This window comes from Anneissia japonica, unplaced genomic scaffold (assembly GCF_011630105.1).
Source record: "Anneissia japonica isolate Jap-2015-1 unplaced genomic scaffold, ASM1163010v1 scaffold287726_len2788222_cov184, whole genome shotgun sequence".
Classification (NCBI taxonomy): Eukaryota; Metazoa; Echinodermata; class Crinoidea; order Comatulida; family Comatulidae; genus Anneissia; species Anneissia japonica.
The window spans coordinates 755,750-767,816 of record NW_022705125.1 but is presented as its reverse complement, the minus strand read 5'-3'; the positions used below and the strand labels follow the sequence as shown (position 1 = coordinate 767,816).

Here is a 12,067-nt window from a genome sequence, read left to right as displayed (position 1 = left end):
TATATAAAGGTTAGTTTAGTGCAATAAAATAGATTTCCAAAATTTTGACATTCCAGCATGTTTTGGCCATTATCTCCAAAACAGGATTTGCGACGAGTGACTGGTTTGGCTTGTCTTTGCCACATGTTTTTAATTGTTTGAATAAATAAACCAAACAATACAAAGCTTGCATATTTCATTTTTCAATTCAATTTCATTAAAATTCCAAAAGTATTCAGAACAGAATAAAATAACAAACAGAAATAGGAAACAAAAATCAAACTAAATTATAGTTAAACTAAAAAAATCATTAGCGCCACATGAAGTATCCCATAAAAAAGAACCATTTGAATTTGAATCAACACGGCTTGATTTAGAGACCCAGGCAAGCATTACTGTTTCATTGCATTTTATTTTTGCTCAAATAAAGTACAATAAATTAGAAAGAAGAAACAAAGAAACAAGACAAGAGTCAGACTTGCAAAGAGACAAGATAAATAAAACCCTAATTATGTTTGTGGTAAAAACTTCAAAAACAAGAAATAAATACAAAAAATTATGAAAGCTATTTAGAGGTATAATTATGGCAGCGGCTAGTGCACTGTTTGTGGCTTGGACTCTCAATTTTGAGGTTGGGGGTTCGAAGATTTCACCGTGCAAGTCGCTTGTGTCCTTGGGCAAGGCACTCTATCCATGTTGTCTCTCTCTACCCAAGAGTTTAAGTGGGTACCTGAGGAGGTTCAAGTGCAAAATGCGCTGATATATTTCAAGCGGCAAATTATGGAATTTCCCCCATAGGCATCGTTCTAATGACTGAGGTAATAATATAGAAAAGCGAGACTTGGGTAGACCACTATATAAAAACATACACATTAATATTCTACTGATGTTTTGTGGAGTGGCTCACACTTAGGCTCATACGCAGGAATCTGTACGGGAAGGTGCAAATTGTCAGTGACTTGGACTTCGGCTTCCAGCTTGGTAGAGGTGTTGAGCCCTGATGTGGGTCAGGAACTATGAACCTGGCTTTTCTAAACTTTTTGATACCTTATTCTAATGTTACAAATATGACTCATGGCTGTTACAGTAAAGTTGCTTCTGAAAATGATTGTATGATTAAGGTGTCATTCACATTTTATCATTTTCATAAGGGCACAAAACATAGGCTACTTTGAGGATTCAACAACATATGTACAAGATATACAAATTTATTATATACTCTTTGTTTCTGGGTTAGAGAGGGGTCAGAAGAAAGAGTATGTTTTGTGCATCCTTGAAATATAATAAAAAATTTGGGATTTGGGAAATGTTGGAGAAAAAAAAAATCAAAGATATATAATGTTATACAAAGAACCACTAATGTAAAAAGAAAAAAGCTTCAAAACTTGTATGATTTATTTCTTATATCACACAATTTTTAAATTAAAAAAAACGCATTATGAACATACCTCCATTTGTTCAATAAAAGACACTGAAATATACATAAAAACAGAAAGATCATACCTTTGACAATTTGGTGGTATGCAAAGTGGAGGTAAAGTAGGAACAGTAGGTGTACAGCTGATACAATGCCAGCAATCAGTAGCTTCTGGGTTTTACCACTTGTTCTTGAAAAGTAAACAGCAGACTAAAGGGAAACAAGAATATAATTAACACTGTATTATTAATAATAAACAATGTACAACTAGGTGCCTAAGGAAAACAAAAACAAGTGTCGAGCATCTGATCAGGGGGATCTTTTGATTGGAAGCCCAAGTATTTACTGCTGCACCACATTCTCATTTTCAAGATATAGCATTCTCATCAGACAGTGGATTTTGCAGAAGACTTGAGGGAGAAACATCTTTATCACCAAGCCAAAAATCTACAACATAAAATTGATTTATCTCAGGATTTGAACCCAGATCCTGGTATTAGGAGGCAGTTAGATTAATAACTAAAGCCGGGCTCTCACTACATCCAACAGCTGCCAGTCGACACAATTCTATGGAGAATGCAATGCCATGATGCGCGCAATGAATCGTTTTTTAATGACTATCTCTTCAGACTGCCACTGACAATCAGTAGACTGCTTCATGTTGTTTAGCATTCACAGGGAGTTGAGTTGGCTTCATTGTACGACAAGTGAGTGCTCAGCTTTAGATAACTTCACTCAGCATTGTTCTACTCACCATTTTCAATGCTGATAGACCACCAAATATAGCCCACATCATATAAAAGAAGAAATGGGAATCTAAATTGTGCAGAGCAGTTCCAAGGAATATCACAATACAGTTTGCAAACTGTGAATAACCCTGTAAAAGATAAAGTCCTTATTTATTCATGCAATCACTTTAAGAATGTACCTGTCAGGAGAGGTTAATACAATATTTTTACATAAATACTATTAATTTTAATAATAAAAATGAGAATAATATTAGTTAACACAATGATGCAGCAAAGGTGGCAACATTGGAAATTAGCATAATCCAATATGTACTTGTGATTCTTTTTTAAAAACGTTTTGAACACAAAACTGTTTAAGTAATAATTTGTGTGTCTGTGGGCAAGGTCTGTGGTGTTTGTGGGTTTTTGAACCTAGGACCCTGGGACTAGAAAGACAGCATCTTTACCACCAAGCTACTGCTCTGCTCTACACCACAATCAAAATATAACTGACAATAACAATTAAAATAATAAAATAATTAGACAAGCGGAAGTTGTTTGGTACCATGGAAACGGTTTGGTTTCCCAACCTTGAGGTCGGGGTTTCAATCCCTCACTGTGCATTTTACTTTTGTCCTTGGGCAAGGCACTTTATCTGCATTGGTTCTCTTCTGCAATGTTATGGAAAACTCCCCCAGGTAGCTTGAGTTTGTGTTTCATAGGAGTTTACTCAAATGTTCGGGGTAATGATAATGTTTAGCGCATAGAGGGCTCAAAAATATGCACTATACAAGTCCACCATTATCATTATTAAGTATATTCTTCAGATACGGTACCACCAGTAATGTACAAATAATTGTGAATAACAAAAGTAGATGTTACTTACTGTTAGTGACAAAACTTGCAAGGGTGTAATTTGAGTGTTACAAATATAAGCGACAGTGTAGAATAGACCAGATGCGATAAACCAGTATCCAAAGCATAATCCTATTGCAGACCCCATCAGTGTTCCCTCTCGCTACATTTATCAAGAAAATAAACGTTTCGAAGGTTATGTTACCTGTGTTGAGCTAATAATATTAATAACAATAATAATAATAACAGTAATAATAATAACAACAATGATAATAACAATAATATATTTATTTCCTTCTTTTCAGCATAAAAATCAATACAAAACAATATACATTAAAAAAAATTCACAGTAAAACATAAGGGGGCAGCTTCGGAGGAGCGAAAGCTGCACTGGAGATGGTGTGCCATCTAACACATCCATTTCAAGAACAGAAATAGTAATTCAAAAGTATTATATCAACATTAAATTTTTTTAAAAATCTTCAAAAAATATATATTAGTCATTATTCAATTATTTCATTTTTGAATAATTACTACTGTAAGTATTAATTGGTTTATTACTTAGTAATTATCAATCCTGTATATTTATTATTACACAATCAATAATATAATGAATTGATTAATTAGTATAAACTTGTTTTTACAATAAGAGGAGGATAGTAACTTATGCTGCATTATGTCTTACCACAACATGCGAGGATGACTTCATCTCCATTAAAAGAAAAGCAATCAATGTGAAGACAACCATCAGTGGACCATACAACTCTGTTTCTACTTTCTAATAAAAAAAATTATAAAATATGGTATCATCATGAAAAGATTACATAAAAAAAAAACTGTTTTATTGCAAGTGCTTTTGTTGTCACAGCCCCAAAACCAATACTGGAGCATCAAACTCAGAGATATGAAGATGTGAAACACCATCTCTCTCTTTGAATTTGTAGTTGAAATACAGTATCTGGACTTCACGCCAGTGTTTCACCTAGATCAGCAGATCTTAAAACAATGCATGAGTATATATAGGGTATAGGAGTGATAGGAATGCATGCCAAAATCATCAATATAATTTAGAATATGTCTTACCTGTGGTCTCCCAGATGGTCTCTTTGGCACAAGTGAAAATATCAGCCTAAGAAAAAAAATTTCATTGAATAATCAGTACCTCTTAAAAAAAGTTACTCTTTCTGAATGTTTTACACCTCCATATACACACACTATACCAAACCAGGGATTGTAATCATTGTGTAATAATATTGAAATTTTCGGCTCAAAGTATACTCATAGTTTTAAGGTAAATCACCATCACAAGCCAAGTCTCAAGAAAAAGTTGAGCCTATGTATTAAATCACATGCATGACAGCATTCAGCACTTACTCACATCTAGGTCAAGAAATGAATGTTAAGTGCTACTTTAGAATAAAATACTGTAGGTCATTGGAGGAATATAAGCATAGAAGAAAAAATATAAAACTCATCAAAATAATTATTTTAATCTACACCTATGTAATATTGTAGGTGTCAAACAGTTGCATGTATTGTTGCTTGTTATAATTTGTGTATATGTGTAATGTTGATTATAACTTTACTGTACCTTCTAACAACTACTTTTGGTTCAACATCAAAATACGGTCTGAAGATATCAATATTTGCATACAAATCAAACACTTTTCTAGCTTGGTCTTTACCTGCTTTCCATGCCTATTAAAAAGTAAAAATAATAATAAAGATAAACTAATGACTAGCAACAATTTTACAAGTTATTTTTATTTGACGAAAAAACAAAGGTGGTGTCTTCTAAACGAGGGTCGTAGGACAACATTTTTTTCCTTTATGACTACAGTAAAAACAAATTCATTCTGTCTTTAGAGCCACGCTTCAGGACTGTATACTGTAGTAAGTGGAATAATCACCGAATGTGTTTCATGTCATTCATAAAAATAAAATAAAAAAAAGGAAGGTTCAAGTGATTAATTGTTAGGGCTAGCTTCAAGAATGTTCACTCTAACGAATCAGTTGCTACACTTACTGTTCCTGCAACTTCTTGGCCTATTTGACTCCTCATGGCTTTCATAAAGTCACCGGTCTCTTCATCATGTTCTTCTTCATCCTCGCCATCATGAATGTCCATTGTGTGAAGCTCCGCAGGTTCACGTGAAGGACCACCAAAGTCTTCCATTGAATCTGTCATTTCTATTACTGCAGAAGTGTCAGACTACAAACACAATATTTACAACAAAAGTAACAAGGGTTAGACTAAGATAAATTATCTACGGTACCTAATACAAGATACAATTTTACCTAATGGTGTGTGCCTATATGAAGTATGAAATAGTGGGGCAGCTGAACTACAGTTACAATCAATAGTTCAATAAGGATAATTTATAATCTACATATTCATTCTGCTAATCCCCACTGCGTAATTTCACCTATCTCCTCTGAAACCGCTGGCAGGAATGTGCTCATATCTCATACAATGGGGTTTCTATACAGTATGTCACGACCACATTCCGCTACTTCTCTTGGCTGGATCAACAACTCAAAAAACAGTCAAAAACCACCGAAAAACAGTACCTGTTTCCCCATGTTTCTCAAATCGCTTACGTCACATAAATAAATCCCCTCTGTTAATCTGTACTGCGGTGCTCAGATTTAAGAAATATCGCATCAGGCCATAAAAGAAACAGTCTGTCTCGCAGCTTCATTACGTCACCGCGCATGCCTCACATCAACAAAATATATGAGCAGCATATACACCACCATTGTACTGTATACTGAATATATTATTACTGTACAGTGTAGTCCTATACTGTATGCCTCAAAAACATCAGCAATAAATGGCGTGTTTTAGAAATCGATCAGGTAAAAATAAACGTATATGGCTATTCTTCGGCAAAAGTGCATATTAACATAGCGATACTGAAATTCAAATGTAGGGTCAAGCCAGTTCCAACAATCAACAACTCAAATTTACGTAAGCACGTCGGATCAACAGGCATGTTGGATACAGTAAGGATGGGGGAGGGGTGTGGGCACGTGCCTCCCCATTTTGCCACAAAATTTTTGAAATTTCAATGCATATAATGTTATGTGCTACTCACTTATTTATTCTAAACTATTGTGGCCTCACGCCCCCGTTTAAAAAATTCTGGATCCACCCTTCATCAAACTGCACAATAATTCCTCACAACACAAGGACTATTCACTCAAAACATTATTTACAAAGACGTCCTTTAAAAAAATAACATGCTAACCATAACATCCACAACGATTGCCTCCTCGACTTCCAATAACATTCAACAATAGACATCGCCACCTTTCCCCACTCAATGATACCGTGCATAGCACAGGTAAATGCTAGTAAAATATAATTTATTGAACACAAGCTTTTGTTCATGCAGTAAACTTCTTCAGGTGACTGTCATAATGTTGCAGTCCTAGGCTATACCCTAATACTACCAAAGTGTAATGCTGGTGTCAGCTGGTGGTCACCTGATCCAAGAGCAAGACAGTCACATGGCCAAGTGATGTTACGCTCCGAGGCTGATGTTACCGACTTGAATAGGGAAGATTATTGATGGACGATACCATACTTGTATATTATGTCTAGACTTACTTTCTAAATTCCTGAACTGTAATGTATTTTAATTGCATGAATGATACCACAAAAACTAGCTCAAATTTTCACAGAAAATCGCTAAGAAAATAGGTGCGCAGAATCATAAATACTGCATGATACATTGGTTAGATATTAAGATTAGGTCAAAGCCTAATTTTCAGCAAAATCTGCACAAAACAATTGGCCCTTATTTTTCGAAATGCACGGACGGATTTCTAGGCCTAATTTTTACATGGAGGATATAATCCCCACACAGGCCTTTTACTTACCATCTGGTTCACCTATAGTAAATCTTCATAAACAATACAAATTTGTATAAAGACAAGTCATTGATTGTGTACAAAACAGGAAAATAGTTATTTTTAATAGCATAAATAAAGAAATATTTAACTAATTTTTGTCATTTATTATACATTAGATTACTCCCTCCTTGGACCTACCTACACAGTATCCTATCTATCAATGTGTTCTTTCCATTAGCATTGAACTAGCCTAGGCCTAGGTAGGGCCTACTGTGAAAGTAATTATGTTTTCAAAGGCATATCTAAGCCTACCAGTAGGAAGCTTAGGCCTAGCCTAATACTATAGTCTAGGCCCAGCCTAAGCTAAGGGGGTGAGCCGCCTAGACTAGGCCTAGCCAAACAAAGCCAGGCCCAGCCTAGGCCTAGCTAGAGCCTGAGGCCCTACCTATGCCTAGCTAAAATTTAGGCCTACTCTATAGCCAACTACTATCTAACTAACCCATCAGCATTTAGGTCTACCACTGTTCTAGGGCATAGGTCTATTATAAGCCCAGGCCTGGTTGATTTCAATCACAAATATCATTTCAAAAGAAGTTATATTAGGCTAGAAATATTTTCTAACCTGACTACTGTCAGCCCAATCATTGGAAGTCGCCATGGTGGAACTTTTCGACTCTCTCCGATCCAATAAATTTATTATATTTAAATTAAAAATAGTTTAATTCGAATTTGGAACAGACATAACAAGATATATGTATTTAAATCAATTATAGTATTATTTTAACTAATTAAGTGAATATTTTAATAAATATGCATTTTAAAATGTGGTATATTTTATATAATACTGTACATACTACGGACTTAGGTCAAAAAGGGTCAGAATATAGGTGGTGGTGCGTGACGACCATGGTGACGACACATACTTTGTACACGCGTACACTTTCAAAAAAACTACTGACTACTGAAAATTAAAAAATTCCCTACCTTAGCATTAGCAACCTTAAAATACTTCCATTACACACTGTGCTTTTTCTTTTCTATTTTTAGCATTTTTCGGGGAAAAATACGCAAACAGTAAACATATCGTGTGAGAATGTGTAGACCTCACAAAAAGTCGTCACTCATGATGATTAGAAATTAAATGATATTTTTTTAATTATTATTACTGAATAAAAGATGTGTCATGAGCAAAAAAATTGAAAAATGAAATTCAATATTTGAATATTTAAGTCAAAAAAGAATTATTGCTTGCTCTCTTGCTGAGTTAACAAACGGACATATGACAGATTTTTACTCTTTACTTACCCAAGTTAAATCTAGTGGCTGGTAATCAAGATTTGTAGAATGTAGGAATCAGCGATCGATCATATTAGTGTTTCTGGTTGAAAGTTAGGTTATTATCTGAGACACTAATTTTGGGCCGATTTGGGTAATGGGTGACCAAATTGCTTGGGCAAGTTGACGGGAAAGACGTGTAGTGACCCCTTCAGTTAAAATTAAGCAAGGAGGTATTTTGTCTCCTTGTTTAGTGATCTCAGATCAGATATCTCAGATATTTTTCCAGTTAAAAAAAAATTCAAATAGTATTTTTGGATATTGACCCGAATCAAACCAATCAGAGAAAACTTTTAAAACTATATTATCTGTACTGTTAATTTGTGTTGTGAACAAATAACGAATTCGTTGAGGTTGAACCCTATCGGCCGGACGACAATCTGCATATTCCACCTTGGGGTTAACCGTTTTTAAAGATTAACTTTCCTTCATTTGCCCCAAAAACAACTTGTCCCTTTATACACGAAAGCTTGTTGTACATACTTAACTACAGATTCTCTTCTTGTTTTTTATAAGAATGAAGTTTTGCCCAGACTCAATGTTCTTATTTTCTTTTTGCCGATTTCAGGCTGAAAGAATTTTGACATTTTATCTCATTTTATATCGCAGCTAGTCAATATTGTTCTTATTTTGATTCAAGATTCAAGATTCATTTACAGTATTGTCGTCATCACTTTTAAGCGATTTCAGCATCAGTGTTCGTATAAAAAATAGTCTAGTCTCAAATGATAAATTCAAACTTTCAATTACAGTAAACACTAAGCACGAACATGGGCCCAGATATGCAAAGTACGGTAGCAATAAAGTAACTTTAGGTGAGAAATAGGCTACTCGCGCGATACGGTTCAGTGGCTTCCACTCGAACTGACTGAAAATGCGCTCGAGTTGGTGTCGCTCAACCGTATCCGCTCGACATATGCATTGCGTCCCAGCATGGCAGATGATTTGGATGATGAGTGGTGGTTATCACCAAAAGAACAAACTGAAAAAAACGCTAGTAAAGAAGAAGAATATGGTAGGATTACAGGCTTATATACCGCTGCCCATGGCCATGGAGATGTTACTAAAGCATACTTACTACAAATAAGAACTCTCTTTAAATGCTAGGGAGTCCGGGTCTAGCCTAGGATAGGGTGATGACAAGGCCTGAAGTGAGGGTGTAAACGGGGTTTAGACCTAGGGATAGACCTAGGCCTAGCTAGGTTGGGCTAGGGGGCCTAGGCCTAGCTAGGTTGGGCTGCCTCGGTGATCGTTTTACTGCTGTGCAAAACTCTAGGCCTAGATCTTTTATTTTTAGTGTGTCAATTTATGTTTATTAGTTTTTAGTGCTAAATATCGAGGCTGTGTAGCTAGGAAAGTTACGTTGACCACTTGGTTTGGTTGGTTCGCACTCATCAAATTTTGCAGGCTCATGAAAAAAATTACTAGCCTAGCTAGCTAGGCCCTAGCCTAGGCCTATTTGCTATTTTTCAAAAAAACATTCATTTTTCCATGGACGATAAAAGAAATCTCAAAGAATGATGTCAAGCCTAAGAAGAGGTGGTAACATAAATGGCAGAAATACTTACAAAGATTCATTTTACTTCTTTTATAATAAAAAAAAAATCTATTTTGACTATTTACCAGCCTGTTTACCATTGTACATAGAATAGTAAAAAGCAAACAGTAAATACCCTCACCAAAAAAGAACTTCAAATCCCAGACCTGAAACTAACAATTAATTTTATTTGGCCTTATAACAGCAAGTACCAAAAAGAAGAAAAATAAAGATGATGAGAGTAAGAAAAGAAGTCACAATCGCATGGCTGAGGAAATGATTGAAGAAGATACTAGTAGTAGCAGTGGACTAACAAAGAAGAATAGGAAAAGGGTATGATAATATTTGGAAATATTTAAGAATAAGAAATATACCACTGTCAAAAATATGGGCCTTATTTTCAGTTTCTGTTATAGTCCAGATTATAAAACCAACCTACTGTAGGTGGGATTAGTGCACTTAACCTAGTTTAGTTGAAAATATTCATCTGGTTTGTAGTGCGAGAAATTTTCTATTTTAAAAAACCAATTTAATCAGTTCAAATTAATTGGGTGGTTAAAATAGAAAATTTCTCACATAAGAACCTAATTGTTTTTCATTTATTGTCAATACCAGGTCAAATCTTACTCGTATTATTAACTTATATTTTACACGAGAAGAAATCCGGACACAGAAGAATTTGTGCCAAAGGCGTTGACCGTGGATATACAGTGGCTTTCCCCGACAACAGGGCAAGAGTTGTACTTGCTGTGAAGCACCATCCCAGCGAGGGGAAGGTTTTGGCGCCCCCTCCCTAATGAGAAAATGTTTAAAAATAAGGCCCCCCTGTAGTGCCACCACTGTGGATATGTACAGTAGCTGACATTAAATATCTTCTCTAATGGGTTTTGGTTAGGACATTAAGAAGATAATTTGGCCTCAGCTGCATACCCATGGGTCCATGGAACACCCCTGATCCCCAAACGCAAGAGCATATTAATATCACAAATTTTTTGTACAACTCCTAATTATTTACAAGGACACTTTCTTTGTTTCTGCCACCTACTGTAGCATAAAAAGAAGAAATGCGAAGAACATGAAAATAAAGAAGAAACTGCCGGAAAGTGGGAGGATGTTGTTGCTGCTTTACACAATCATTTCAATGGAAAGATTCCAGTTATAGAAATGGAAGATCTTTTACTATCCGGTACAAAAATAAATATGTATAAATACTAGTAAATTCATGCATCTTGATGTTACTGTTTAATATTTTAGTTTATATAAAATGTACATACTGGAAGTGAATGCTTCTTTGGTAGATTACAGTAGATAATGTTTTGTTGTGTACATGTTCCATTGTGTATAAAAGTCATTTTATATTTCTTTCCAGAGGAAAGTTTTCTTCCGAGTAATGAAGATTTGAATGATTTATCAACATATTTATCATTTACAATTCGAAAATGGAAGAAGCTTTCCACAGCAGATGACTTGAAGCCAAAATCACCGATAGTTTTAGTTATTTCATCAGCAGCAAAGAGGGCGGTAGACTTAAATCGAGAAGCAAAAGATTTTAAAGGAGAGTGTTCATCTGCCAAGTTGTTTGCCAAACATATGAAAGTGAGTATAAATAAAAATATACTGTTCATAGAAAAGACTATATAAAGTGGCAATCCTCTATTTAAATGAGTTATGCATTTGGTAAATTCTGACTAAGAATGATGAGTGTTTCTGTATTCAAATGAGGCAATATGCTGCATTCAGGGGCGGATCCAGAATTTACAGTATGCATTGAAATTTTAAAATTTAGTGGCAAAACGGGGGATGGGAAACGTGCACCCTACTGGATCGGCCTCTGGCTTTGCAACCAATATAAAAGGGCACTCTCAGAATTTTACATTTAGAAAATAACTACTGAACGGCGATTATGGAATTACACTTAATAATCACAAAGGACCCATTTTTACAATGATTTTATTATTAAGCTATATACACTCAATCAAATTTAATGTAACAAACACCTTTGCCATGCCAATAATATGGATATATTATCATCATATTTACATAATAGTTCATAAGGTGGACAGAACTTTATGCTAATAATATATGCCGTATTTTACACCCACAGAGAGCAATATTTAGTTATACATGTAACTACAGTAATGTAATTCCTCAGCTAAATCAGAGAATTCCCTGTGGATTGGTCAGGTTTGGATAGGTAAAATGCCTTGCACAGAGTGGTTTCGAAGGTTAAGTGCCAGAATCATAACCACTGCACAAGTTATATTTAAACTCAGTAAGTAATCAATTATTATCCTTCTTTTCAGATAACAGAGCAAGCAAAGTTCCTAACCAAAAACAAAGTACATTTTGCTGTAGGAT

The 12,067-nt window shown here is 35.0% G+C and overlaps 2 protein-coding genes across 7 annotated transcripts in view; one reads left to right on the top strand and one right to left on the bottom strand.

Annotated features, from left to right (window-relative positions):
- The window catches only part of LOC117105286 (protein YIPF3-like), a 33,955-nt gene extending 26,371 nt beyond the window's left edge, over positions 1-7,584 (bottom strand). For 5 of the 6 annotated variants that reach the window (XM_033246401.1, XM_033246396.1, XM_033246397.1 and 2 more), the window contains exons 1-8: positions 7,460-7,584; positions 5,006-5,191; positions 4,571-4,677; positions 4,063-4,108; positions 3,665-3,757; positions 3,011-3,142; positions 2,151-2,273; positions 1,483-1,606 (exon numbers count right to left, since the gene is read on the bottom strand). In XM_033246401.1, coding sequence (XP_033102292.1) covers positions 1,483-1,606; positions 2,151-2,273; positions 3,011-3,142; positions 3,665-3,757; positions 4,063-4,108; positions 4,571-4,677; positions 5,006-5,191; positions 7,460-7,495 — 847 coding nt within the window. In that variant the 5' untranslated portion in view covers positions 7,496-7,584. Of the gene's footprint in view, positions 1-1,482; positions 1,607-2,150; positions 2,274-3,010; positions 3,143-3,664; positions 3,758-4,062; positions 4,109-4,570; positions 4,678-5,005; positions 5,192-7,336; positions 7,360-7,459 lie in introns of those variants that run through there. The other variant, XM_033246398.1, reaches the window with a different exon arrangement.
- A 1,463-nt stretch (positions 7,585-9,047) lies between these two features.
- On the top strand, positions 9,048-12,066 carry LOC117105314 (protein CMSS1-like; the record flags this gene model as incomplete). Its single annotated transcript, XM_033246433.1, has 5 exons — positions 9,048-9,187; positions 9,915-10,042; positions 10,760-10,895; positions 11,079-11,305; positions 12,013-12,066. Coding segments are annotated over exons 1-5 (627 nt in total), but the record flags the coding sequence as incomplete, so codon positions are not given.
- Position 12,067: the final 1 nt, after the last annotated feature.